The 25,324-nt window shown below is 52.0% G+C and overlaps 3 protein-coding genes across 3 annotated transcripts in view; 1 reads left to right on the top strand and 2 right to left on the bottom strand.

Annotated features, from left to right (window-relative positions):
* The first annotated feature begins 12,720 nt into the window (after positions 1–12,720).
* CDT1 (chromatin licensing and DNA replication factor 1) lies at positions 12,721–18,702 on the top strand. Its single transcript, XM_066242934.1, has 10 exons — positions 12,721–13,735; positions 14,282–14,404; positions 14,480–14,634; positions 15,233–15,445; positions 15,532–15,677; positions 16,201–16,301; positions 16,794–16,982; positions 17,239–17,379; positions 17,454–17,655; positions 18,136–18,702. Exons 1-10 carry the CDS (start codon positions 13,490–13,492, stop codon positions 18,297–18,299), a joined length of 1,680 nt encoding a protein of 559 aa, XP_066099031.1. The 5' UTR covers positions 12,721–13,489; the 3' UTR covers positions 18,300–18,702.
* Positions 18,703–19,231: 529 nt separating this feature from the next.
* APRT (adenine phosphoribosyltransferase) lies at positions 19,232–21,839 on the bottom strand. The gene is made up of 5 exons (XM_066242935.1): positions 21,683–21,839; positions 21,426–21,532; positions 20,162–20,295; positions 19,827–19,905; positions 19,232–19,614 (listed from the first exon to the last, which is right to left on the bottom strand). The coding sequence occupies exons 1-5, from the start codon at positions 21,760–21,762 to the stop codon at positions 19,472–19,474; spliced, it is 543 nt and encodes a 180-aa protein (XP_066099032.1). The 5' UTR covers positions 21,763–21,839; the 3' UTR covers positions 19,232–19,471.
* Positions 21,840–23,216: 1,377 nt separating this feature from the next.
* Positions 23,217–25,324, bottom strand: part of GALNS (galactosamine (N-acetyl)-6-sulfatase) — a 31,090-nt gene continuing 28,982 nt past the window's right edge. Inside the window, exon 14 of the mRNA XM_066243527.1 lies at positions 23,217–24,253. Coding sequence (XP_066099624.1) covers positions 24,167–24,253 — 87 coding nt within the window. The 3' untranslated portion in view covers positions 23,217–24,166. The remainder of the gene's footprint in view (positions 24,254–25,324) is intronic.

Here is a 25,324-nt window from a genome sequence, read left to right as displayed (position 1 = left end):
ACTTGACTGACATCTCAATCCCCGGGCCTCGACCTGCTCTCGCATTCTAAGAATTGGAGCTGGGGACCCGGTGTCTTCTTTCCTGTCGCTGAAGGCGGCTTACTGTGGGTCCAGGACCCTGGCCATGTCTTTCCCGTGTGGCGGGCCCCTGGTCGTCGCCACCCGCGGTGGAAGGGACCTCGGTTGTCCGTTGCGTTTGCAGTCTCCGCGGGCCGGGCGTGGACTTCCTGTGCCCCTGCGGAACAGATCAGGGCCGCAAGGAACTGGGTTTGCACTAAATTGACTTTTAATTAATTGTAAACACCCTATGTAGTTATTGGAAAACCTTTAAGCCTATTTAGAACAACTTGGACGCATGAGTCCACTTTTCCAACTGTGAACTTAATGAAATCTAAACAAAGATGAAGTAATTCAAAGAACATGCTCCAAATTGAGATTTGCTGTTTTAAGTGTAAAGCACACACTACACTTGTATGATTATTAGTGTTAGTGATACTACTTAGTAATGATTGGTATGGTTGTGAACAAAAGAAGGTGAAATAGGTCATTAATAGAGTTTATATTGATTACTTGTTGAAATGGTAACATTTTTAATGTAATGGGTAAAATAAAAATATTTTTAATGTTGCCTGACCAGGTGGTGGCGCAGTGAATAGAGCGTTGGACTGGGATGCAGAAGGACCCAGGTCCGAGACCCCGAGGTTGCCAGCTTGAGCGCAGGCTCATCTGGCTTGAGCCAAAAAAAGCTCACCAGCTTGGACCCAAGGTCACTGGCTCAAGCAAGGGGTTACTTCGTCTGCTGAAGGCCCGCGGTCAAGGCACATATGAGAAAGCAATCAATGAACAACTAAGGAGTCCCAATGAAAAACTGATGATTGATGCTTCTCATCTCTCTCCGTTCCTGTCTATCTGTCCCTATCTATCCCTCTCTGACTCTCTCTCTGTCCCTGTAAAAAAATATATATATATATATTTTTAATGTCCTCTGATTCTTTTTTATTTTATTTACTTATTTATTTTTTTAGCAAGTGAGAGAGACAGACACAGAGAGAAACAGAGATCCAGAGACAGGAAGAGAGATGAGAAGCATCAACTTGTAGTTGCAGCACTTTAGTTCATAGATTGCTTTCTCATACTTGCCTTGACCAGGGGGCTCTGGCTAAGCCAGTGACCCCTTGCTCAAGCCAGTGACTTTTGGGCTTAAGCCAGAGGCCTTGGGTTTCAAGCCAGCAACCATGGGGTCATGTCTATGATCCCATGCTCAAGCTAGTGACCTTGGGGTTTCAAACCCAGGTCCTCAGCATTCCAGGTCCACACTCTAGCTGTTGCTCTACCACTTGGTCAGGCTTTTTTTTCAATGTAGCTACTAGAAAATTAAAAAATACACTTGTGGTTCTCACTCCATGTCTATTGGTCAGTGCTGCTCTAGATGCTCATATATGAATCAAGACACAGTGCACCCTCCCCCACCCTAATAATCTCTGAAGTGAAATATGTGGTGATGGGGTTTGTCATCATGTGGGAGTTAGAGGTTTAGCTCACTCTCACAGAAGCCCTTCTGAGAGCAGGTTCTGTTGAGGTCCTCTGATACAGAGAAAATGAAGGCTTGTGGAGGACAGACTTCCAGGGTCATTCAGTCCATGGGCAGCAGCAGCTTGTTCATTTCTTTGTCTCTTCCATAATGGATTCCAAAGTTGTCTGGTGGACAGTGAGCCAAGTGCATATCGATCCTGGCTGAAACCCAAATACCTTCATTGAAAGTGAAAGCTGCTTCTAGACTTGGTCATGAACTTCACGTTATAAGCCAAGACCATAAAAAGTTCCCTAGTGGCTGTAGGTGACAAGCTCGCTGCAAGGCCCAGGGGATCTCCAAAAGTCTAAATTCCACCTTTGGCTACTGTTTGGTCTTTGGAGAAAAGTGGCTGACCAAGAAGCAGACGTGAGGGTTCAGGACCAGCTCCCTGGTGCACCAGCTCTGTGCCCTGTGAGTCTCGGCTTCTTTATCTACTTGTAGGTTCACTTTGAGGGTGAGACAAAAAGGCATTCCAATCCCGGGAACAGGGTCTGCACAGAGCATGCCTTAAAAGAAATTGGCTATGTTTGTTTTGTGAAATGACTTTGAAAACTGTAAGGCACTGCATGCCCTTGGGTGGTTGCTGTTATGTGCAAATGATACCAGGATAGAGCAGCTGATGAGCAGCCATTCATGCCATGTGTGTATTGAGGTGGCAGACTGGCAGGAGCAGGACCCAGGGGGTGGAATGAGTTCCAGGGAAGCTAGGAAGGTCAGACACGGCTGTGGTACAAACTCAATCTACTGCAACCGCTAATCACTTTTTGGAGTGTGGTTAAAGCAATGCTGGTGGTGATGGTGATAATGGCGATAGGGATGACAACGGTGGTAATGATGATGGTGACAGTGATAATGATGGTGATGATGCTGGTGATGGTGGCTGTGGCCCCAGCATTGGGCTAAGCACTTTACCCACATTTAATCCTCATAAGCTCCTTATGAGCCAAGTATTATTATTATCACTCTTTGTTATAGATCAGAAGACTGAGGCTCAGAGAGGTGCAAACACCCGTGCCGTCACATAGTCAGATTCCACTTCCTTTCCTCATTCCAAGTCAGAGGTACAAACCCTAGCTCTGCTCCATGGGTCAGACACTCCTAAAGGCTACTAAGGACCCCTCAGGGCTTTTGTTGACATGGGTTATGTTTATCAATCTTTATCATATTAGAATGAAAAATAAGGCTTAAAAAATCTAGGTATTAAATCATTAAAAATAACAATAAACCCATATTTTAATTTTATTTATTTATTTATTTGAGAGAAGCAGAGAGAAAGAGACAGGAACATTGAGCTGTTACTGTATGTGCCCTGACTGGGGATGGAAACTGAAACCTCTGCACTTCTGGTCGATGCTCTAACCCAGTGGTCCCCAACCTTTTTTGGGCCATGGACCGGCTTAATGTCAGAAAATATTTTCATAGACCGGCCTTTAGGGTGGGACGGATAAATGTATCACGTGACTGAGACAAGCGTCAAGAGTGAGTCTTGGATGTAACAGAGGGAATCTGGTCATTTAAAAAAAATAAAACATCATTCAGACAAATATAAATAAAACGGAAATAATGTAAGTTATTTATTCTTTTTTTTTTTGTATTTTTCTGAAGTTGGAAACTAGAAGGCAGTCAGACAGACTCCCGCATGCGCCCGACCGGGATCCACCCGGCATGCCCACCAGGGGGCGATGCTCTGCCCATCTGGGGCGTTGCTCTGTTGCAACCAGAGCCATTCTAGTGCCTGAGGCAGAGGCCACAGAGCCATCCTCAGTGCCCGGGCCATCTTTGCTCCAATGGAGCCTTGGCTGTGGGAGGGGAAGAGAGAGACAGAGAGGAAGGAGAGGGGGAGGGGTGGAGAAGCAGATGGGCACTTCTCCTGTGTGCCCTGGCTGGGAATCGAACCCAGGACTTCTGCACGCCAGGCCGACGCTCTACCACTGAGCCAACCAGCCAGGGCCCGTAAGTTATTTATTCTTTCTCTGCGGACCGGTAACGGTCCACGGCCCAGGGGTTGGGGACCACTGCTCTAACCAACTGAGCTATCTGGCCAGGGCTTAATTTTATTATTTATTTATTTATTTATTTTTAGAGAGAGACAGAAAAAGGAAGGGAGGGAGAAGGGAGGGGGAAGGGAAGCATTCATTTGTTGTTCCACTCAGCCATGTAGTCATTGGTTACTTCCTGTATGTGCCCTGACCAGGGATCCAACCTGCAATCTTGTCCTTTCAGGACGACACTCTTAACCAACTGAGCTAATTGGCCAGGGGCAACTCATATTTTTTGATGAAAACAAATTGTATTTTCTCAGACAAAAATTTTAGTAAAAAGATGGCATTCTTCAATTTTTCACCAATCTCATGGTCTCAAAGGAAACAGCTAGATTCTCACAGCTGCTCCACATCACAGCTCATGACTATGATGAGCTGTTCTGGTCAAAGCATATGAAGAAAATCTGGCCTCACATAGGAAAGTAGCTGGAAAAGGGAGAAGTATTTTAATAGCCTCTCCAGATAATTAGGACATTCTTCTTTGATAAGTTTGTGAAAACAGCCTGCCCTTTGGTGGCGCAGTGGATAAAGCACTGGCCTGGATTGCTGAGATCGCTGGTTCAAATTCCCAGGCTTGCCAGGTCAAGACACACATGAGAAGCAACTTCTACTAGTAGTTGATGCTTCTGGCTCCTCCCCGCCCCCCTTTCTCTCTCTCTCTCTCTCTCCTCTCTCTAAAAATCAATAAAAATAAAATCTTAAAAGAAAAAGTGATATTTAAAAAAAAGTTTACGAAAACAGTTTTGACCTCATGGACCCACTTTGAGAACTGCTCAACTGTATAAACGCACTTCTGCAATTACACACACAATCTGTGAGTGTAGCAGACACTCATGGTAGCTCATCCCAATTCCCTCAGTAAGTAACCTGAGGGTTACTTGTAGGCAGTTTCCCTCCATGCAAATAGCTTCCTGTTTACAGGTAGAGCAGCCCAGCTGTGCATAGTGGGTGTGAAAAGCTGGCTAAGGCCCCTGGCAGCAGCCCTCACCCAGTGAGGACAGAGTCTGTATATGAACACCGACCTTCCCTGGTCCCAGGTGGCATGACCCCGTGTTCTACAGCATCTTCCAGAGATCCCGAAGAAATGGAGCCCCAGCTGTCCTTAGCCGTCACCATCAGTGATTCCCTACTCAGGAACACACCGCATACCAGCTCCTTTCCTGACTCACTTCTCTAGTCTCTACTTTCTGGGGCCATCTGCCAAATAACTGATTTGCCCCCAGATCCTTGAGTCTGGATCTGCTTCTGGGGGCACGCAAATAAAGACTGTGAATTAGTCCTGTGTGTTTATTATATATCACAATAATGAAGCCTCAGTAAAAGGTCTCTAAAACTAGAGACTCTCTAATTAAGGGCTGAGGACAGTGAGATGGCCACAGGGACACAGTAAGGAGCAACTGTAGATATCCAGGAGAGAACGCCGGCTGGGACCCAGGCATAGCAACAGAGTGAGTGAGAAAGACCAGGTTCCCTAGGTCTTTAAGGTGCAGCTGCTTACTGATGCAAGACTGAATATGGGGCTGAGGAACTCTGCAGGAAAAGCAAAGTAGACACACTGACAGTTCTCTAGGCCAAACTGTGACTCAATAGTTTCAGTCATCCTACAACTACTGAGTGCCAACTACATGCCAGACTCAGAACAGGCTCTGTTGGCAAAGAGATGAAGCTGATGGGCCTTGCTGGGAGCTGGTAGGGAAAGTCCCAGGCTGCTGCAGTCTAGGATGGGGACCACCTGGGTAGGCAAATGGGCGCTGGCTCAGCCCAGAGGGATGGCCCAGCCAGCTGAGGCCGGGGTTTGAATCTCAGCTCCACTACTTGCAGGCTGTGTGGCCTGGAACAAGTGGCTCAACCACTCTGGCCTCAATTTCCTCATCCGTGAAATGGGAATATTTGTAGCATCTACATCCTAGATGGCTTTTGAAAATCAGACATGATAATATGTGTAAAGTTCTCAGGACTACACCGGCACACAGGAAGCATTCATGTTTTGGCAGTTAACATTCAGTGCCTGAATCCCTTCTCCTGGAGAAACTTCATTGCCTGAGCACTACCTCATCTCCGGACAGCTCTTCCTGCAATGTGACCAGGATCTTGCTCCATCAAGAGATGAGGCCTATGTTCCCTTCCCTGTGAGGAGCCACTGAGCCACTTCACCTGCAGGTGTTGTAAAGTACCAAAAGCTACAGAATTAATATTAATATTTTAAGAGGCTTGGAGGACATTTTATTAATTTGGGTTAAGGTGTACAGAGAAATTGTGAGAATAGTCTCTGTACTGTGTGACTGGCATTGTATTGTAAATGCAAAGGGGAGGAAAACATGATCCCCAGACATTCCACCACACCTGTGGGGAAAGGGGTGAATGGCTAGCCAGGTGCAGGGAGAGAAAAGCCAAAAATAAACCTTTTCTTATAGCAATGAACCATTTGCGGGCATTTGTCCCCACAGAAACTACCTCTTCTATGTAAATGCATGTGGTTAACACATGTGACTCTGGACAAAGAGATGGCAGATAAACACTAGATAATATAGAAACGCCTCTTTTTTTTTTTTTTTTTGTATTTTCCTGAAGCTGGAAACGGGGAGAGACAGTCAGACAGACTCCTGCATGCGCCGACCGGGATCCACCCGGCACGCCCACCGTGGGGCGATGCTCTGCCGCGACCAGAGCCACTCTAGTGCCTGGGGCAGGGGCCAAGGAGCCATCCCCAGCGCCCGGGCCATCTTTGCTCCAATGGAGCCTTGGCTGTGGGAGGGGAAGAGAGACAGAGAGGAAGGAGGGGGGGGGGGTGGAGAAGCAAATGGGCGCTTCTCCTATGTGCCCTGGCCGGGAATCAAACCCGGGTCCCCTGCACGCCAGGCCGACGCTCTACCACTGAGCCAACTGGCCAGGGCCAGGAACACCTTTTAATATGCAAAGAGACATCTTTCTACCATTGTGTTGACTTGTAAATTTTGTTTTCTCCAAAATAATGTATGGCTTGCAAATTGAACGTGGTCCTATCATGTTAAAGGACATATGCCTATAACCAATAGTGGTAAGGGGCTCCTAATTACAATTTTTGCTTCTGTACTTCCCACTTACAAAACTATAAAAACTAAGTAGAACAAAGGGCCGGCGCACTCTCCTTCAGATTCCTGTTGGAGTTCCCGCCGCTTGGCCAAGCTAGACAATAAAGCTTTGGTGTGTAATCGACGGACCTTGTTCGTGTCTTCAATGTTTTGGGTCCCTCCGGATTAGGATTAACACCTGGAACCTGGGTGGACCTTTGCAACTCCTTCAACCCAAAGAAGAGCAGAAGTGGCACTGCAGGTCTTACAGGGCTCAGTTTTAAAAGGGGACACGGGCCCTGGTCGGTCGGCTCAGTGGTAGAGCATCGGCCTGGCATGCAGAGGTCCCAGGTTCGATTCCCGGCCAGGGCACACAGGAGAAGCGCCCATCTGCTTCTCCACCCCTCCCCCTCTCCTTCCTCTCTGTCTCTCTCTTCCCTTCCCGCAGCCGAGGCTCCATTGGAGCAAAGATGGCCTGGGCGCTGGAGATGGCTCCTTGGCCCCTGCCCCAGGCGCCGGAGTGGCTCTGGTCGTGGCAGAGTGACGCCCCGGAGGAGCAGAGCATCGCCCCCTGGTGGGCGTGCCGGGTGGATCCCGGTCAGGCACATGCGGGAGTCTGTCTGACTGTCTCCGTTTCCAGCTTCAGAAAAATACAAAAAAAATAAATAAATTAAAAAAATTTAAAAAAAAATAAAAAGGGGACACGGCCTGACTGATCTGATGGTAATGGCTTTTCGGAATCTATTGTTAGTGTTACTAAAGTTGGTATAAAATCAGCCAATGCTAAATTTGACAAGCTTTAAAAGGGGGGCGGGTACAGCCAGTGTGCGCTCTCAATTGTTTTACCTGGGGAGCTCAGAGCTATCCTGAGGGCACCATGATGAAGTACTAGAGGAGAGACCCATGGAGGGAGAGGGACAGAGGAGGCTCACACAGTCCCCACCCTTCCAGCCCTGGTGGCTCTTCCCGTATGCAGTACACTTGAGGGAGGGAGCCTTCCAGGCATCTCCAGCCCCAGCTGCCAACTGATGCAGCAACATGAGACCCCGACTCAGAACCACCCAGCCAAGCCTGTCCTGAATTTCTGACCCACAGGTACCGTGAGAGATAACATGTAATTATTTTAAGCTGCCAAATTGGGGCGATTTGTTATGCAGCAGTAGAGAACCAGTGCATGTTCTCTGGGGCCACATATTCAGCAAATATTTGGGTACCTGCTCTGTGCCAGATATAAGTGAAATCAAGGCATAACCCTGATATTCATTCACTGGTTTAATATTTTCTACCACATGTTGGCACTGTGGAGTAAAACCATATTCCTCTTTGTGTCTGGAGACACACATGGTGGAAGCTGGCACTCTATTCTACATCACTTCTTGAAATCGGAGGAGACAGAGGGGTGATTCCAGCTCCAGACCCTCCGGAGCCAGGAGAGGATCTGATTGGCTGGCTGCACACCTCTCCTCCAGTCAGCTGTGACCATGAGGGGGCGTCACACATAGTTTGAACTCCATCTTTGGTGGGCAGGCAATTTTCTGAAAAGGTGCCTGTTCCCAAAAGGCCTATTCCCTCCCTAGGGGTAACATTAGAAATGTGTAACAGGTCTGGCCAGGTGGCTCAGTTGGTTAGAGCAGCATCCTGACATGCCAGGGTTGCAGATTCAATCCCTGGTCAGGGCACAGACAAGACTCACCAATGATGGCATGGGTGGAAACAAGTCCATCTCTCTCTCCCTCTCTAAAAATCAATAAATTAGGCCTGACCTGTGGTGGCGCAGTGGATAAAGCATCGACCTGGAAATGCTGAGGTCGCTGGTTCGAAACCCTGGGCTTGCCTGGTCAAGGCACATATAGGAGTTGATGCTTCCAGCTCCTCCCCCCTTCTCTCTCTCTGTCTCTCTCTCTCCCTCTCTCTCTCCTCTCTAAAAATGAATAAATAAAATAATAAAAAAAATCAATAAATTAAAATTTTTTTTAAAAAATGCATGGCCCTAACCTGCGGTACAGTGGATAGAGCATCAGCATGGCGTATGACATACTAGGTTCAATCCCCAATCAGGGCACACAGGAGAAGTGACCATCTGTTTCTCTCCTCCTTTTTCTCCTCTTTCTCTCTCTCTTCTTCTCCCACAGCCAGTGGCTCGATTGGTTCGAGCATCGCCCTGGGTGCTGAGAATAGCTCTGTTGGTCTGAGTATCAGCCTCAAGTGCTAAAAAATATTTATAGCTCGGTTGATTTGGGCATCAGCCCCAGACAGCGGTTGCCAGGTAGATTCCAGTCAGGAATGTGGGATTCTGTTTCCTATCTTCCCTCCTCTCACTTAAAAAAAAAAAAAAAAAAAGAATGTGTAACAGTGTCTCCAGCCAGATCCTGTGCCAAAGTATGGATACTGGCCATAGCATTGGATAGGGGCCCCAGGACCCTGCTGTACAGCATGCCCCTTTCCTGCTGGTTGGTTGTGAGGGGTCAATGGTGACCACACTGCTAAGTCCCCAGAGTAGCAGTTTCTTTCTCCTCATCCCACATGGGACAGAGTCATTTTGAATTCATGTTCTGAACTCTACAAGACCCCTCTGGATGGTCCTTCCAGGATTCAGCTCACTCCCAGAGCCACTGGGGCTGCTAGGGCCCACTTCTACCTCCAGGCTTGTGCCCTGGGGCTGGCCAAAATGACAGCAGGAGTCTGTGCAAAACTCTTTCCTTCCCAGGAGCCCCCTTAAGGTGGATGTGCCTGGCTGTGCATGCCTAAATCACACCACACATGATTGCCAGGTGGGAAGGGAGTTCACCTCTCGAGGTGGTCTCCTGGATTTCTCACATCCCTGGGACCTGCCTCCAGACCCTTCACACAGCACTGGGAAGGCATGAGCCCAGGTCAGCACTCTGTGGTTCCACTACTCTATGGGTGGCAGGTGGCAAGACAAATGAAATGTTGGTGGAGGCTGCTCAGCGTTTTGGAGGCCCTGGGGAAGCCTACTGGCTGCATCCTGACCATCAACTTACCTACTGAGAACAGAGGTTGGGCCAAACTGCCAGCAACCCGATATTGACAAGCCACTTGTGGTTAGATCCAGTTGCCTCCACCTTTCCAGAGACCAGGTGGTTCTTTATTTTCTAAATTTGAAACAGAGACTGGGGAACCACCAGGTTGCTGGGAGAGAAGAGAACTCCCTTTCTCCCAATGAGCAGCTGTGAGCCAAAAGATTATGCTCTCATTACAGTTCTGGAATCCTGCAAGCTTTCCCTCTTGAATACATAGCAGGCTTAAATTTGGAATGTTCCACTTTGACTCAGGTCAGTTCCTGCCTCCAACCTCCAACCGCTGTTTTAAGAGATACATTTTAAGTGGTGGCCCACAGCACACATACCAAAACAAAACTAACAAAAGCATAGCTGTTAAAAATGCTCTGCAACATTCCACAATCATTCTTGTAGTGCTAATAATTTGCTATTGGTTGTTTACAAAATAAGGGTCTAGTTGCTGGCTCCCATTATGCGTATGTAAAACTCAATGCTTCACTTACCTGTTGTATCAACCCCCAACCTTCTCAATTCTGTCATTTTGCAAGCACCAACGGCATCACCTAGCTGACATTTAACTTTTTAAAAAAATATATAAGCAGTTTCATGCTCTTTATAGAAAACTTGCAAACGTAAAGCTCTCTCAGCCCTCACCTGCTCCCAAAGACAACCTTTGTGACTTCTTTCTCTGGCAGATCTGTAGCACTGGAGGAACAGCATTTTTCTAATGGGAATCACACGACATTGAGCCTTTCTTATCTGGCATCAGGCTCTCAAGTATTCCTGATAACCTAAGCTTTTTTGGTTTTAAGAACACTTCTTTCAACTCAGGCTATTTTGAAAGCAACCTCTTTTTTTTTCTAAATAGCTTGAGATACAATTCCCATTATAAAATTCACCCTTTAAAAGAGTGTATAGGGCCTGACCTGTGGTGGCGCAGTGGATAAAGCGTCGACTTGGAATTCTGAGGTCGCTGGTTCAAAACCCTGGTTTCCCTAGTCAAGGCACATATGGGAGTTGATGCTTCCTGCTCCTCCACCCTTTCTCTCTCTCTCTCTCTCCTCTCTAAAATGAATAATAATAATAAAAAAAAAGTCTAAAAGAGTGTATAGGCCTGACCTGCGGTGGCACAGTGGATAAAGTGTCGACCTGGAAATGCTGAGGTCACCGGTTCGAAACCCTGGGCTTGCCTGGTCAAGGCACATATGGGAGTTGATGCTTCCTGCTCCTCCCCCTTCTCTCTCTCTCTGTTTCTCTCTCTCTCCCTCTCTCTCTCCTTTCTAAAATGAATAAATAAAAATTTAAAAAAAAAAGTTAAAAAAAAAAAGATCTCTTAAAAAAAAAAAAAAAAGAGTGTATAGGCCTGACCTGTGGTGGCGCAGTGGATAAAGCGTCAACCTGGAAACCCTGAGGTTGCCGGTTCAAAACCCTGGCTTGCCTGGTCAAGGCACATATGGGAGTTGATGCTTCCTGCTCCTCCCCCTTCTCTCTCTCTCTCTCTCTCTCCCCCTCTCTAAAATGAAAAAAAGAAAAAAAAAGAATAAAAGTGTATAGTTAAACCCTGGCCAGATAGCTTGGTTGGTTAGAGCAATGACCTGAAGTGCAGAGGTTGCAGGTTCCATCTCCAGTCAGGGAGCATACAGGAACAGATAGATGTTCCTGTCTCTTTCTCTCTTTCCCTTCCTCTTGCTCTAAAATCAATTAAATAAACATTAAAAATAAATAAATTCAAGCATTCTGAAGCCACTCTTGAAAAAATAAAAGGGTATATGTAAAGCCAGGAGCCACGGCCAGAGCCACTATCACAGCAGCCACCCGGCCCATGCAGGTTCGCATTGGATTCGGACAGTCGGCAAAGAAACAACGGAGCCAAGAACTGATGGGCCATAGTCTTTAATTCTAGCTTGCACCCGACGGGCAAGTAAAAATACACACTGGGCTCCAAAACCCACTCACATTCAGTGCTCACAAAGCCACTGACTTATCTGAGTTTCCTAGAATCAAAGGTTTCTAGCTCACCAGACTTATTCACCTCTGTTCCCCATCTCCTTCCTTATCCCAAATACAAACTTACACAAACTGGCATCTCACTCAGCACTCCACCATCTTGGCTGCTTCTCCTGGCCTCCTCCACGTGGCCTTTCTCTGCTCTCCTCTGCTCTCTCTTCTAATGATAATCTCAGGAACCAAGAGCGCAAGTTCCCGCTTCGTCCCCATTTTATAGTGTAGAAATCCAAACTCTTAATCCAATATACAAAATAGGGAAGTCTCTAATACAGACACTTCTCTGAGGCATGATTGGATTGTACCGCCCCACATCAAAACGGGTGGGAAAGGCTTAATCCCAAAACCAAGCCCCAGGCTACAAGGATTCCGCCTGCCTTTAGCCCACCCCAATACACATTAATATCACCTGGCGTCGGCCTTCTCGTGTTATCTTTAACAAAGTGAGCATAATACATTTTATCTGCCCAACAGTATATAATTAAATATACTGCTCACAAAAATTAGGGGACATTTCAAAATGAATATGAAGCAATAAAAAAAGAAGCATTTGATTTTTTTTTATTAAACAAGAACATCAGAAAAGCAAACAAGTCAAAGAAAGTTGTTGATTATGCAAATGAGATGCAAAACCAACTTTCATTTCATTGGTGAAAATACACTATACAAAAGGCTGAAAGTACTGGTATCTGCAGTTCCTTGATACCCTAATTTTTTTTTTTTTTTTTTTGTATTTTTCTGAAGCTGGAAACCGGGAGACAGACAGACTCCCGCATGCGCCCGACCGGGACCCACTCGGCACGCCCACCAGGGGCGATGCTCTGCCCCTCCAGGGCGTCGCTCTGCCGGGACCAGAGCCACTCTAGCGCCTGAGGCAGAGGCCAAGGAGCCATCCCCAGCGCCCGGGCCATCTTTGCTCCAATGGAGCCTTGGCTGCGGGAAGGGAAGAGAGAGACAGAGAGGAAGGAGGGGAGGGGGTGGAGAAGCAATAGGGCGCCTCTCCTATGTGCCCTCGCCGGGGGTGGAGAAGCAAATGGGCGCCTCTCCTATGTGCCCTCGCCGGGAATCAAACCCGGGTCCCCCGCACGCCAGGCCGACGCTCTACCGCTGAGCCAACCGGCCAGGGCCGATACCCTAATTTTTGTAAGCAGCGTAGTTCCTGGATAGTTCTTTAATTACAGAACAGTTTTCCTTCTGAGGTGTATCCTCCCACGTCCCCCTAAATTCACTTTCCAGCTGGGAGACCTTGGACGAGTCACCCATGACCTGGGCCTGTTTCCTTGTCTGTAGTACAAGGTGCTCTCACCCCTGGTTGTCCACAAGTGCGTTGAATCCCGGGCAGAGCGCCTCGCCTTATCCTATGAGCAGCTAGGTCACCTATACAGCCAGGTGACAGGCGCAGCCCTGCCACCCAGCCCAGCGCACCTGCGTAGCGCAGTGTTTTTTGTACAGTAAACTTAAGCTGTAAATAGCGTAGCATTTTCCTGTTAAACACACTGTATCCTTTCTCCGTACCGCACTGACTTGGTGACCACCACGAAGAGACCTGAGACTCGACACACACCGCGAAAGACTTCAAACCCGACCAAGAGCGCCGCGCTGCGACGCGTGCGCGCGGCCGGAGCAGCCCGAGAACGCCAGCACTCTTGGGCCCGGGCACGTCCATTTCCCACCTCCCGCCCCCGACGCTGGTGGTTCCGCCCTCAAAGGAGGCGGGGCCGTGCATGGCGCGAAAATCGTGCGTAGCACCGCGCCATTTCTGTCTGCGGCTGGGCTCCCGCTCCCAGTTCCAGCCTTGCCATGGCCCAGCGCCGCCTCACCGACTTCTACGCGCGCCGTCGCCCGGTACCCTGCACCATGTTGTCGCGGGTCAAGCCGACCTGGCGCACCCCGAGCCCCGCCAAACTCGCGCCCCGCGCCCCGGCTCCCGCTCCGTGTGGCAGCCGCAAGCGCCCCCGCCCGCGTGCGGAGCCCTCGTGCGATGAGTCCACGCAAGACGAGCCCACTCCGCCCGCGCGCAGGAGGCTGAGGCTGTGCGCCGATGTGGTGAGGGCGCTGGCTGGTGGTGGCCGTGCGGGGAGGGGAGAAACTGAGGCTGGACGGGGGCAGGCTGGGAGGGCTTTAGCAGAGACCGCCCAGGAGAGAGTTCCCAGACCAGGGGGCTGGATGCAGAGGGTACACCGAGGCCCCAAGTGTGAAGACTGGGTCGTGGCCTGGACGGAGAGAACAGGCTGGGAGTCATTGCAGGAGCTAAGTCTGAGCTGCCAGGCCCTTTTCCCGTGGCCACTGTAAGTATTCACTGAGAGAACTTGAGGGAGAAGCTTTGAGCAGGGGATCCGATGGATCTGACCGATACTGGGGAAGAGCCAGAGCTGGGTGGGCTGGCAAATGCCAGCCTGTTTAAAGGCTGGATTAGGGGTTCGAGCCTTGGTAACTGTCGTGAAAAGAACAAATAGGCAGGTGGGCCAGGCCCTCACTTAACAGATGTGCTTCAAACAGGTTGGACTGAGATCAGCAGAAAACCCTCTTTTTGTAGAGCCAGTACACCACAGGGTCTTGTCATTTGCTCATCTTTGGGGTCCTTTCCCCCAGGTCCCTGACCCTGGCTCCCCAGCCACTCCTGGCTCCCGGCAACACTCCTCTCCCGGCAAGAAGACAAAGAAGGCCACCCTTTCAGTACATCAGCTGGCCAGGCTGGCACCCCAGGAGGACAAAGTGAGGAGGCTGGACCAAGGACTGGGGAAGGGAGTATGGGGTCACTGGCTGGCTGACAGCACCCTATGTCTACAGGTCTCCTCAAAAGTCACTTTCTCTGAACTCAAGTCATGCCTACATCGGGCTCGGGAGCTGGGGGCACAGGTCCAGAAGCTGAGGGCAAGTGCCCAGAGGAATGATGCTGGGGAACCCAGCGCACTGGAGACCGAGGGGAACCCAGCAGGGCCATGGTGAGTTTTGGGTGGGTGGTCAGGCACCCCAGCAAAGGGTAGGCTGGTGGGAGGCCTGGTAAGGGTGGGGCAGGGCTGGGCAGAGGGCTGGGGTTGCTCCTTCAGGGAACCAGTACAGCCAGTAGGGCATGCATATCCAAGCACTAGGGCATGCATATCCAAGTCACTAGCTCTTTATCCTCCTTCATCTGTAAGAGGCCGCCGATTCCTGCCTCAGTGGGCCCTTGTGACTTTCAAGTGATATCAGCAGCCAACGGTTATTGTGTATTTGCTTCCTCCTATCCTTGTGTTTGTCTTCCCCGGTCCTGGGGTCATCATGTGTCTCTTAGAGATAAGGAAACCAGGGCTGGGGGTGGCCAGGGTCCTCCCTGGGTGATGGGGTAGGACATGGCAGAGCTGGACTTGAAGTTACCCTTTTCTGTCTCCATTCCTGATAGTGCTTGTGATGGGAAGCTGGGCATACAAAGAATTCATAAACTGGTATGAAGTGTGTCGTGGGGGCAATTTTGCAAGCCCCAGCTCTGGGGTATCCCTGGCCACTTTGCCAGTCATTGGGTCCTGGAGTGGATGTGGGTCTGATGCTTTTCTCAATGCTTAGCTCTCCTCCTGGCAGTGGAGAGAAGGCACCTGCCTATCAGCGCTTCCATGCCCTGGCCCAGCCAGGACCTCCTGGCCTTGTGCTGCCCTACAAGTACCAGGTGTTGGCTGAGATGTTCCGCAGCATGGACACTATTGTGGGCATGCTCTACAACCGCTCTGAGACTGTTACCTTTGCCAAGGTCAAGCGGGGCGTCCAAGACATGATGCGCAGGTGAGCAGGGTAACTTGGAGGGTGGGGTCTTAGTCCTGTAGTGGAAGGTGACTGTCTCTCTGATCCCTGGCGATCTCCTCCTATAGGCGCTTTGAAGAGCACAACGTGGGCCAGATCAAAACTGTGTATCCTTCTTCCTACCGTTTCCGCCAAGAGCGCAACATCCCCACCTTCAAGGACAATGTCAAGAGGTCTGATTACCAGCTCACCATTGAGCCGCTGTTGGACCAGGGTGAGTGTGCTGTGGCCAACTCCACTCATCTATGAGTTATGACACTGCAGTTTTTTGTTTTGTTTTTATATTTTTCTGAAGTTAGAAGTGGGGAGGCAGTCAGACTCCTGCATGCATCCAACCGGGATCCACCCAGCATGCCCACCAGGGGGAGATGCTCTGGCCAGAGCCATTCTAGTGCCTGAGGCGGAGGCCATGAAGCTGTCCTCAGCGCCCAGGCCAACTTTGCTCCAATGAAGCCTTGACTGTGGGAGGGGAAGAGAGAGACAGAGAGGGAGGGGGGGGGGAAAGTGGAGAAGCAGATGGACGCTTCTCCTGTGTGCCCTGACTGGGAATCGAACCCAGGACTTCCACACGCTAGGCTGATGCTCTACTGCTGAGCCAACCGGCCAGGGTCCGACACTGCAGTTTTGAGCATGGGTGTGAGGTGTTGAGCACTGGGCCCCTCCTCAGACCCGTGGTTGTGGGGCTTGGTGACTGGGTGGGCGTGGCCCAGGGGCTCAGGCTTGGACTCTCCCTGCAGAGGTTGGTGTCATGGTCCCCCAGCTCACAGCGTCATGCCTCCTACAGCGGCGACAGGTCTTCAGGCAGAATCTGGTAGAGCGCGTCCAAGAGCACCACAGGGTGAGCTTGCAACCCGAAGATAGCTCAGTCTTTATTGAATGTGGTGTCTCCTCTGTGCTGGGCCTTGTGCTGTTCCCTCCTTCAGTGTTTGCTCCGTCCCTGTTGTAACAGCCTGTCTTAGTCAGCCTTACCCAGCAGGCAATAGGCCCTGTCCAGAGGCAGTGTTCTTGACTTCTCTTAACTAATCACTGAAGCTGGGTCATCATCTCATATGGATGGGTGTGGGCTGGATGGGTATTCTGGTCTGAGCTGGGACCCTGGCCCTGGCTCCCAGTTGACCTGTGTTAAGGGGGTTCTGCCCTGAACACAAGAGTAAAGAGCTCAGGGATGTGCAGCCTTAATCTTTGGGAGGCTTGTGATAACTTCAGTGGGTGCTGGTGGGTCCTCTGCTTGTGCCTGAGGGTACCCACCTGGGATGGGAACTTGGACAGCCCTGTCCCACCCCAGTTAGATGTGCTCAGGGTCATCTGCTGTCCCTCATTTCTTGGACAGATCTTCCTGGCCTCCCTGAACCCCCCCATGGTGGTGCCTGAAGACCAGCTAACCCGCTGGCACCCCCGCTTCAATGTGGATGAAGTGCCTGACATTGAGCCTGCCGAGCTGCCCCAGCCACCTACCACGGAGAAGCTGGCCACCGCTCAGGAGGTGCTGGCCCGAGCCCGAAGCCTGATGTCGCCTAGGGTAAGGCTAGCCTGTCTCCCTGGGTGGGGTAGCCTGACCCCCACAGGGGCACCTGGCAGTCCTTATGAGGCCATGGGCCTTGGTGGTAGTGAGGTGTGCCCTTCCTGTTTTGAGTGCCGCCCACTGAAAGGCTCAACCCTGGGGTGACTATTACAGGTCTTTGATATGCTGGAGTGAACTTGGGCTGGACATACGAGGCCTCCCCTGTGGCTGGCCAGGAGAGGCTTCTTCTGAGTTCTCCTCTGACCTGTTCCAGATGGAGAAGGCCCTGAGTGATTTGGCCCTGCGCACAGCTGAGCCCAGCAGCCCCGGGTCCTCCAGCCCAGCACTGCCAGCCACACCCCCAGCCACTCCATCTGCTTCCCTGAAGGGGGTGTCCCAGGACCTGCTGGAGCGGGTGAGTGTTTGGGGGCTAGGGACGGGGTGGAGTGGGTCCAGCTGTCCACTGACCACCTCCCATGCTCAATGCAGATCCGGGCCAAGGAGGTGCAGAAGCAGCTGGCGCAGATGACACGGCTCCCAGAGCAGGAGCAGAGGTTGCAGCGGCTTGAGCGGCTGCCTGAGCTGGCCCGGGTGCTGCGTAGCATCTTCGTATCTGAGCGCAGGCCAGCACTCACCATGGAGGTGGCCTGTGCCAGGATGGTGGGCAGCTACCACATGGCCATGAGCCCAGGTGCGTGCAGGGCCACTCCCCATATCCCCGAGTCCCAGGTGCGGGCGGGCACTGTGAATCTGCGCCGTTCTCCACACGTATTTGCATGCATTGGGTGGACACGGTGCCTTTGAGGTTCCCTCCTATGCCTGTCTGGTCCCTTTAGTCCTGCAGCCTCTTGAGGCTGCCTCCCCCTCACAAGGCCTTTGCGCCTGTAGCCCCTTGGCTGCCCTTCAGGCTCCACAAAGCTGTAGGAGACTTCTGCTTCCGGGTCTTCAGGGGCTAGGGCTTGTCACATGCTCAGCAGGAGAGCCACCTACTTGGGAAGGCTGTGCAGTCACTGTGCCCATCCTTGTGTCCTGACAGTGTTTACTCCTTTCCTTCTGAGCACAGACTAGTCCACGCTGGAGGGAGTGGTGGGGCTCACAGCACCTGTGTGCACACAGGCCCAGGGGTTTGGGGGGCCAGGCTCCCCCAATCACAGGCTCCCTCTTTCTACAGGGGAGATGGAGAAACACGTGCAGCTCCTCTCTGAGCTGCTGCCTGACTGGGTCAGCCTCCACCGCATCCGTACTGACACTTATGTCAAGCTGGACAAGGCTGCTGACCTGGCAGGCGTCACTGCACGGCTGGCCAGCCTCACCCGAGCTGAGGAGGTGCTGTGAACTGATGGCTGTGCAGCAGCAATACACAGGAGGCTTACAGGCCCTGGCCCGGCCCACTGTGCCTGTTTTATTCTCTCCACGATGCACTTTGCTCTCCCATTCCTGAGTCTCCGTGAGAGTCAGAGGCTGTGCTGGGCTTTGGCTGTAGGGTGTGGGGGTAACTTTCTGGCTAGAGTGTGTAGTATGCCCACCTCATACAGCATGTTGTCATTAAACTGGTTTCTCTTAGCTTTGTCTTTGCTGCAGACGGCAGGTGTGTGGGATTAGGGTAACTGCCCGGTGTCATCACAACAGGTTGGAGTATGGCATACCACTGACTTTGAAGATGGAGGGTGGGGCCATGACCCAAGGAATGTGGGTAGCCTTTAGAAGCTGAGAGGGGCATAAAATGGAGGGACCACCCCTGTCCACACTAGGTTTTTAGGCTAGTTAGTCCTCTGTCATTCAACTGACCAAGCCCAGGATGGCTGCTCTGTACTGAAAAGACTAGCCATTAATACAGCATGACAGCTATTTACATATTGTGGGGCATTACAAGTCATCCAGAAGTTAATGTATATAGGAAGACATACAGAGATTATATGTAAGTATCATGCCATTTTATGTTAGGGACTCAGCATTTTCTTATGGAGGGGAGGTGGTCCTGGAATGAGTCCCACATGGGCACCAAGTTTTAGGCCATCAAGTTTACCTCAATGAAGCAGCAGTGGGAAACCAATCCTGCTCGGGCAGCAGCTGCTTCCTAAGTTGGTCTGCACTCCCACCAGGGAAGAGAACCACAAATAGGGCAAATGCTCTAAAAGTGAGTACATGCACACCCAGGCCAGACAGAGTCCCTACAGCCCCCTCCTGACCCCAATCTTGAGGCCCAGATGCCACCCTGGGTACTTGAAGAAACACCACTTGAGCACAAATTGATTATTCATGTTCTCATTTCTCTGTAAAGGAATCTGAGCAGCTTGGCTTTGGCTTTGTCCTGGGCTTAATGGCTCCCAGCCTTTGCACTTCCAGAACCCGCACGAAGGTCCCGTGGGTGGTGGATAGTCACTCAAGCACAGAAATAGGTATAAAAAACTGGGTGGACAGCGAATGCCCCTGGCAGCCAGTGGAGGTCTTTGTAGCCACTGAGGCTGGACCTTTCCTTATAGTTGGTGTAGGGTAGGGTGCCAAGGTCACTCATACTGCAGAAGGGAGAAAAAGGGCACGGCCCCCAGCTTCTCCCTGCCCTTCAGCGAGGTCAGCTCCACCAAACTGACACATTCCAACACCTCAGCCCGCAGCTGGCCCAGCAGTTCACAGGCTGCATGCATCGTTCCTGGTGGAAAGGAAGAGAAGAGTGAGGCCCCCATGCAGCCTGGGCCACTTGGGTCTGGGGGAGAAGTGTTGGCATTACAACAGGGTTCTTTCCAATCTGGCAAGCAGGTAAACTAGATAGTTTTGGGGACCTAATCCAGTCCTCACATTGCAAGGCACCCCTACCCGAAACTCCCCAGGGCCAAGCCCTCTTTGCTTGGGAGAGACCCTCACCACCAGTGGCCAGCAGATCATCCACAACCACCACCTTCTGCCCTGGCTCCAGGGCGTCTGTCTGGATTTCCAAGTCAGCCTGTGGATGGGAAGTAGCATGTAGTCAGCACATCTCTGAGAACAGACTTGGTGTGCAGACCCTAGGAGCTGGCAAGGGTCTACCACCTGGGCCCTGGTTTCAACTCACCTGGTTGTTTCCTGGCTGTGTGAGCCTGACCCAGTGTCTCAGCCTCTCTGAGCTCCCACATCCACTGCAACCATGGCAGCTCTACTTGTTTCTACAACTTTTCTTTTGGGGATGGAGGGTCCATGGGAGTAGACCCCAGCCCTCTCACCTTCCCATATTCCAGTGTGTAGGAGGTGGACACCGTGGGGCCCGGCAGCTTTCCTCGCTTTCGGATAAGCACGCAGCCCAAACCAAGTTCCTGGGCCAGGGATGGGCCAAACAGAAAGCCTCGAGAGTCTAGGCCTGTTGGTGAGAGCTGGGATGTTGGGAGGCAGCCATATGGCACAGTAACATGGGGGTTCCCAAGTATGGGTCAGGCCTGGATGACAAGTAGTCACTGCAATGATACAGGGTGCTTGGCCTTGTTGGTGCCAGCTAAAATGCCAATGACATCCACCCATTTAGGGAATGCTGACCTACCTCATGCAGGGACTGCTGGGTGCTGGAGAATGGGAGGTTAGGAGCTGGGGCCAGGGACTAAATCCATTCTACAGGGCAGAGTAAATAACCCAGTGGCCCCGAGAAAGTCACCTGACCTCTTTCCAAAGCTCAGCTGTATCTCTAACTGGGCTGGTAGAAACTATGAAACATTCAACACAGCGCTCTAATCTTTAAAGCAGCTTCTGCCCCAGGAACTTCTCCAGAAGGAGAGGCAGCAACAGGGCACTGGCTATTTCTTGCAGTGTATTGAGATGTGTAGGAAGTGTGAGGGAAGCTTTCTAAAGAATCCTTTAGAAAGGACACACCCAGTTGAAGGGAACACCAATGCTATGCCCTCAAGATAGGGAGGGTCAGGGGTGGAGCTCTCTCACAGGGAGACAGGGTTCCAGGGTCCTTCACCATCTCCTCTGCTCATCTTCTGGAAGCCCTTCACTGGGCCAAGGGTCTGACACACAGCAGGTGTTCAATACATGCTCGTAGAAAGGGAACAAGAAAGCTTGTCTGGCCCAGGGGACTCTGGTCTGATAATTCCTGGGACATTCCCTAGCCCTGGAAACCAGGAACTGGGTGGGGCTTGGCCTGTCCTCAGCGCCACAGCCAGCAAGACGGTACCCACCCAGGATAGGCCATTCCCCAGGTCGCTGGAGGGGCCTGTTATATCTCTCAGCGCTACAAAGTAGGTGGCAGTGGGTCTACCCTTAGAGCCTACATTGGAGTTACCACCCAAACACCGTGCCGCGGGCGGGTCCCCTCAACGATCTCCACGGAAGCACCTCCCCCAAGCAGAGGTGGAGCGGTTCCTCCCTCTGCTTAGCTCAGGAGAAAAGGAAACTCATACAATCAGCTTCCATGGGCCTCGCCCCGACCCAGCGACCCCTTCACCTCATAATCCCGAGGCGGCCAGGGCCACCCACCCCTGACCCTCCACTTGCCCGCGATATAGTCGATCTTGCCACCGTGGGTTTTCTTCAGGTGGTTCGCCAGGAGGTTGATGGAAGCGCGGAAGGAGTCGGGGTCCTTCAGGACCGGCGAGATGTCCCTGGCGCGCAAGCACAGGCTTGATTACTCCAGGGACCGGTCCCTTGGGAGGAGCCCACTAGCACCCCGACAGCCCCACTCTTCGCGCAGGGCCAACGTCCAGGGGGGCCCTCGGATCGCCCACGCGGCATCCACGCGCCCGCCCGCGCACCTGAACAACACGCCCGGGGTGGGAAAGTCCGGGAAGCTGCGGATGCGCCGTGCCACCAGCTGCAGCTGAGAGTCCGCCATTGCTGCGTCCACACGTGTCCGCGGATCGGTCGCTGGGCGGCTTCACGCCTGCGCGGGGGTGGGGAAGCGCGCGAGGGGCGGGGCGTTGCGTGGCGGGAACGATGGGCAGGGCTCACCGGCTTCTGTAAGACCCGTATTTCATCGAATCATAGGTGCCATCGATTTTAAGACGTCTGCTTATTTCTCGTACCCAGAACAGACCCGTCCCCGCCTCAAGGGAGTTCGTGTGGGGCCGAAGTGTGAGCCAAGGTCAATGGAATATAGCGTCTACGCAGGCCTGGTCGGGCTTTCGGGCAAACCTTCGCGCGGTTTTGGCCGGTCCGAGTGTGCCTGGCAGGTCCTCCGGAAAGCTTTGGCGGAGACCCGCAGGCCAGGGACGGGCGCTTGCTGGCCCTGCCACGCTCCTGGCATTCGCCCGTCTTGCCGCTTCCGCGCCCGCTCTTCCGGACCCCAGAGGGTCACCGCTGCTCCCCGCGCGGTACGTGGGGGCGGACACGCGGGCGCTGCCCGGGCCTTCCCTCCAGTAGCACGCAGGGTGAATGAGGACTGAGGACGTGAGCAAGGAGGTGTCCCTAGTTGGAGTGCGGTGCAGTAGCCTGGAGGGAAGGGCCAGAGTTGGAGTGCAGTTCAGGGACGATCAGAGAGGCTGGGATGGCCCGGCCAGAGGAGGGACAACCAGATGTGGAGGCCTGGGCATATGGTTCTTGGGGTGGGGGTTTGCAGTGGGATGAAGCCCTTCCCAACTTTTCTGGGAGAGGGGAGGCTGGAATGCTTGGCCTGGCCAGAGGCCCACTCCTGAGAGCACTGGCTTGTGTCTGTGAAGGAGGCTGCAGCTGCCCACCATGGTACTCAGAAAGGACAACTTCTCCCAAACATAATCTCATTTTAAAAATCATAGAGCAGCCTAACCTGTGGCGGCGCAGTGGATAAATCCTGGACTTGGAATGCTGAGGTCACTGGTTTGAAATTCCAGGCTTCCCTGGTCAAGGCACATATGGGAGTTTATACTTCCTGTTCCTCCCCACTTCTCTCTCTTCCCTCTCTAAAATGAATAAAAATAAAATATTTAAAAACAAACAAACAAAAAAATAAGAGCGGCCATGGCTGGTTAATTCAGTAATAAAGTGTTGGCCCAGTGGTGGATGTTCTGGGTTTGATTCCCAACCAGGGCACACACGAGAAGCAACCATCTGCTTCTCCGCCCCACTCCCTCCCCTCTCTCTCGTCCCTTCCAGCAGCAATGGCTCAGTTGGTTCAAGTACATTGGCCCTGGGCGCTGAGGTTGGCTCCGAGGAGCCTCTGCCTCGGGCACTAAAAATAGCTGGGTCATGAGCATGGCCCCAGATGAGCAGAGCATCAACCCCAGATCGAGGTTGCCAGGTGGATCCTGGTTGGGATGCATGCGGGAGTCTATCTCCCCTTCTCTCACTTGGAAAAGAAGAAGAAAAAAAAGCTAAAATGCCTGTTACTTTATTCTAAAACTATTTTCTTCATAATTTCCCAATTTACAGCAGTGCAGCTTTGGCAAAATAATCATTGCTGATGTGAAAACCCCACTTAGTGAATGAAGCTCCATATGCCTTCAAGGCAGGGACCTTGGAGTCTGTGCTCATTTTCTCAGTCTATTCTGATTTGGGCCAGTGAAAGGGTTCATCTTCATGCTTTGCCATACCAGGTGCCAAGGGGAGGAGAGGAGGGCAGTCAGGATGGCTGTGAGGCGCAGACACACCACACAGTGTGTTGGGGTTAGGGGTCTAGATCCCTAAGAAAGGTGGAAGATCAAGGGTGCCGACATACTCATGTCCCAGGGAAGCAGCATTATCAGTTGTCCCCACTGCGGAGACAGTGGCTATAGAGGATCGAGGTCCTCCCTCTTCCCCCTCTATGTGGTGTGGTGTGGTGTGGTGCAGTGCAGGGAGGTGGGGCTGGAGTGCACCCTTTATGTAGCTGCAGGGGCTCAACAAAGGATTGACACAGTTTCCCTTGATATAGGCTGAAGGGCTTGAAGGGTCAGCCAAGGGCATCCATACAAGTCATGCCTCTGGGTCCTGGGATGGAGGCAGGCCCTGAACAAGGCCAGTCTGAAGGTGGTAAGAGCCAAGTGGGAGGATGAGATGGGTGGGAGCACCGAGATGGAGAGGCAGCGCAGCTTTCTGCTCAGGCACTGATATAAAGCCTCAGGCTCAAAGCAGCAGGATCAGGTGGGCCAGGAGGAGGGCTGAAGAGTGACTCCAGGGCCAGGTAGTGACTCCTTGCAGGTCCTGCTGCTGGCTGCAGGTGATATCCCTCTGGTGGTGGGCAGAGCAGAGAGCCGTTGAGGCTCTTCAGTGTAGGAGCCAGACCCCGCCTAGTCCTGGGCATGTGCAGGGCCAGTGGGAGGGCCTGGCTTGAGCCCCAGCAGGTGCTAGTGGGGCCAGGAGCACTTCTCAGGAACAGACTCTGGGGGCCTCAGGCACTTTCCTAACTTTTCACAACCTGGGGGTGCCCAGTTCTGGAAAACAAAAATTCAGAAAGAGAATGTGCAGTTATTCCAAGCACTTCTGGACTCAGCAGTTTCTAGACTCCTCCCCTGCCCAGACCCTGACCTGGCCTAGTCAACTCGTGGTGTGGAAGCCACCCGTCTCCACTGCAACCCAGGTGAGGCCAGCACAGGCGACACCCTTGTTCCCAGAGGCCAGTGAGGGCAAGGGAGTGTGAGGCCTTATGGTGTGGGTGGCCACTGGGTGGGCCCACACCTGAGCCTTCTGTTATCCCAGGGGACTGTCTGCTAACTGCCCCACCCCCCTGGCCATGTTCCAAGTAGAGCAAACACCAGGGCCTGCACATGCCCCACCATGATAGAGAAGGCTATGCATGCCCCACACTCCAGCAAAGGCTGAGGCTTCGTATACTTCATGATTTCCCACAGAAAGTTCTTTAATTGTCTGGAACCCTTTCTCCAGCGGAGAACAGCCTCTTTCAGCGCAGCCCTAGCCCAGCTGTGTGCTTTATTTAGATTTATTTATTCACATTTTAGAGAGAGGAGACAAAGAGAGAGAAGGGGGGAGGAGCAGAAAGCATCAACTCCCATATGTGCCTTGACCAGGCAAGCCCAGGGTTTTGAACCAGCGACCTCAGTGCTCCAGGTCAACGCTTTACCCACTGCATCACCATAGGTCAGGCTGCCCAGCTGTGTATTTTAATGTGCAAACTTACTTTATGTGGCCGTACTTTTCCTGGCAACCAAAAGGGAGACCCATGAACCTAAGAGGGAGCCTTCTAGTTTTGCCATGTTTCCCTAGTGTCCAGGGGGTATCCCTGTGCCAGTCAGGAGACTAGAATCGCTCAGTACCCTGGGACAGGATCTCCGAGTCTCAGTGTTAATGTATCAAAGTATCAACCATAGGGAAAGCCCTCTCCTGCCCTAGCTGCCCATGTTGGGAGGGGCTGGCTACCTGTGTCTGGCCAGCTGTTCCTGATCTTTGAAGCAAAGCAGAGCAGTGAGTGCTTGAAGAACAGATTCTGGCCTGACCAGGCGGTGGTACAGTGGATAGAGCATCGGACTGGGATGCAGAGGACCCAG

Source organism: Saccopteryx bilineata, chromosome 9, assembly GCF_036850765.1.
Source record: "Saccopteryx bilineata isolate mSacBil1 chromosome 9, mSacBil1_pri_phased_curated, whole genome shotgun sequence".
Lineage (NCBI taxonomy): Eukaryota > Metazoa > Chordata > Mammalia > Chiroptera > Emballonuridae > Saccopteryx > Saccopteryx bilineata.
This window is presented reverse-complemented; position numbering and strand designations above follow the sequence as displayed.

Coding starts and splice junctions, on each gene's coding strand:
- CDT1 (XM_066242934.1), top strand. CDS start 13,490: ATGGCCCAGCGCCGCCTCACCGACTTCTACGCGCGCCGTCGCCCGGTA. Junction 14,405..14,479: donor TGGCACCCCAGGAGGACAAA/GTGAGGAGGCTG, acceptor CTATGTCTACAG/GTCTCCTCAAAAGTCACTTT. Junction 17,380..17,453: donor CCCAGGACCTGCTGGAGCGG/GTGAGTGTTTGG, acceptor TGCTCAATGCAG/ATCCGGGCCAAGGAGGTGCA.
- APRT (XM_066242935.1), bottom strand. CDS start 21,762: ATGGCGGACTCTCAGCTGCAGCTGGTGGCACGGCGCATCCGCAGCTTC. Junction 21,533..21,682: donor ACCCCGGGCGTGTTGTTCAG/GTGCGCGGGCGG, acceptor CTTGCGCGCCAG/GGACATCTCGCCGGTCCTGA. Junction 20,296..21,425: donor CAAGATCGACTATATCGCGG/GCAAGTGGAGGG, acceptor TCTCACCAACAG/GCCTAGACTCTCGAGGCTTT.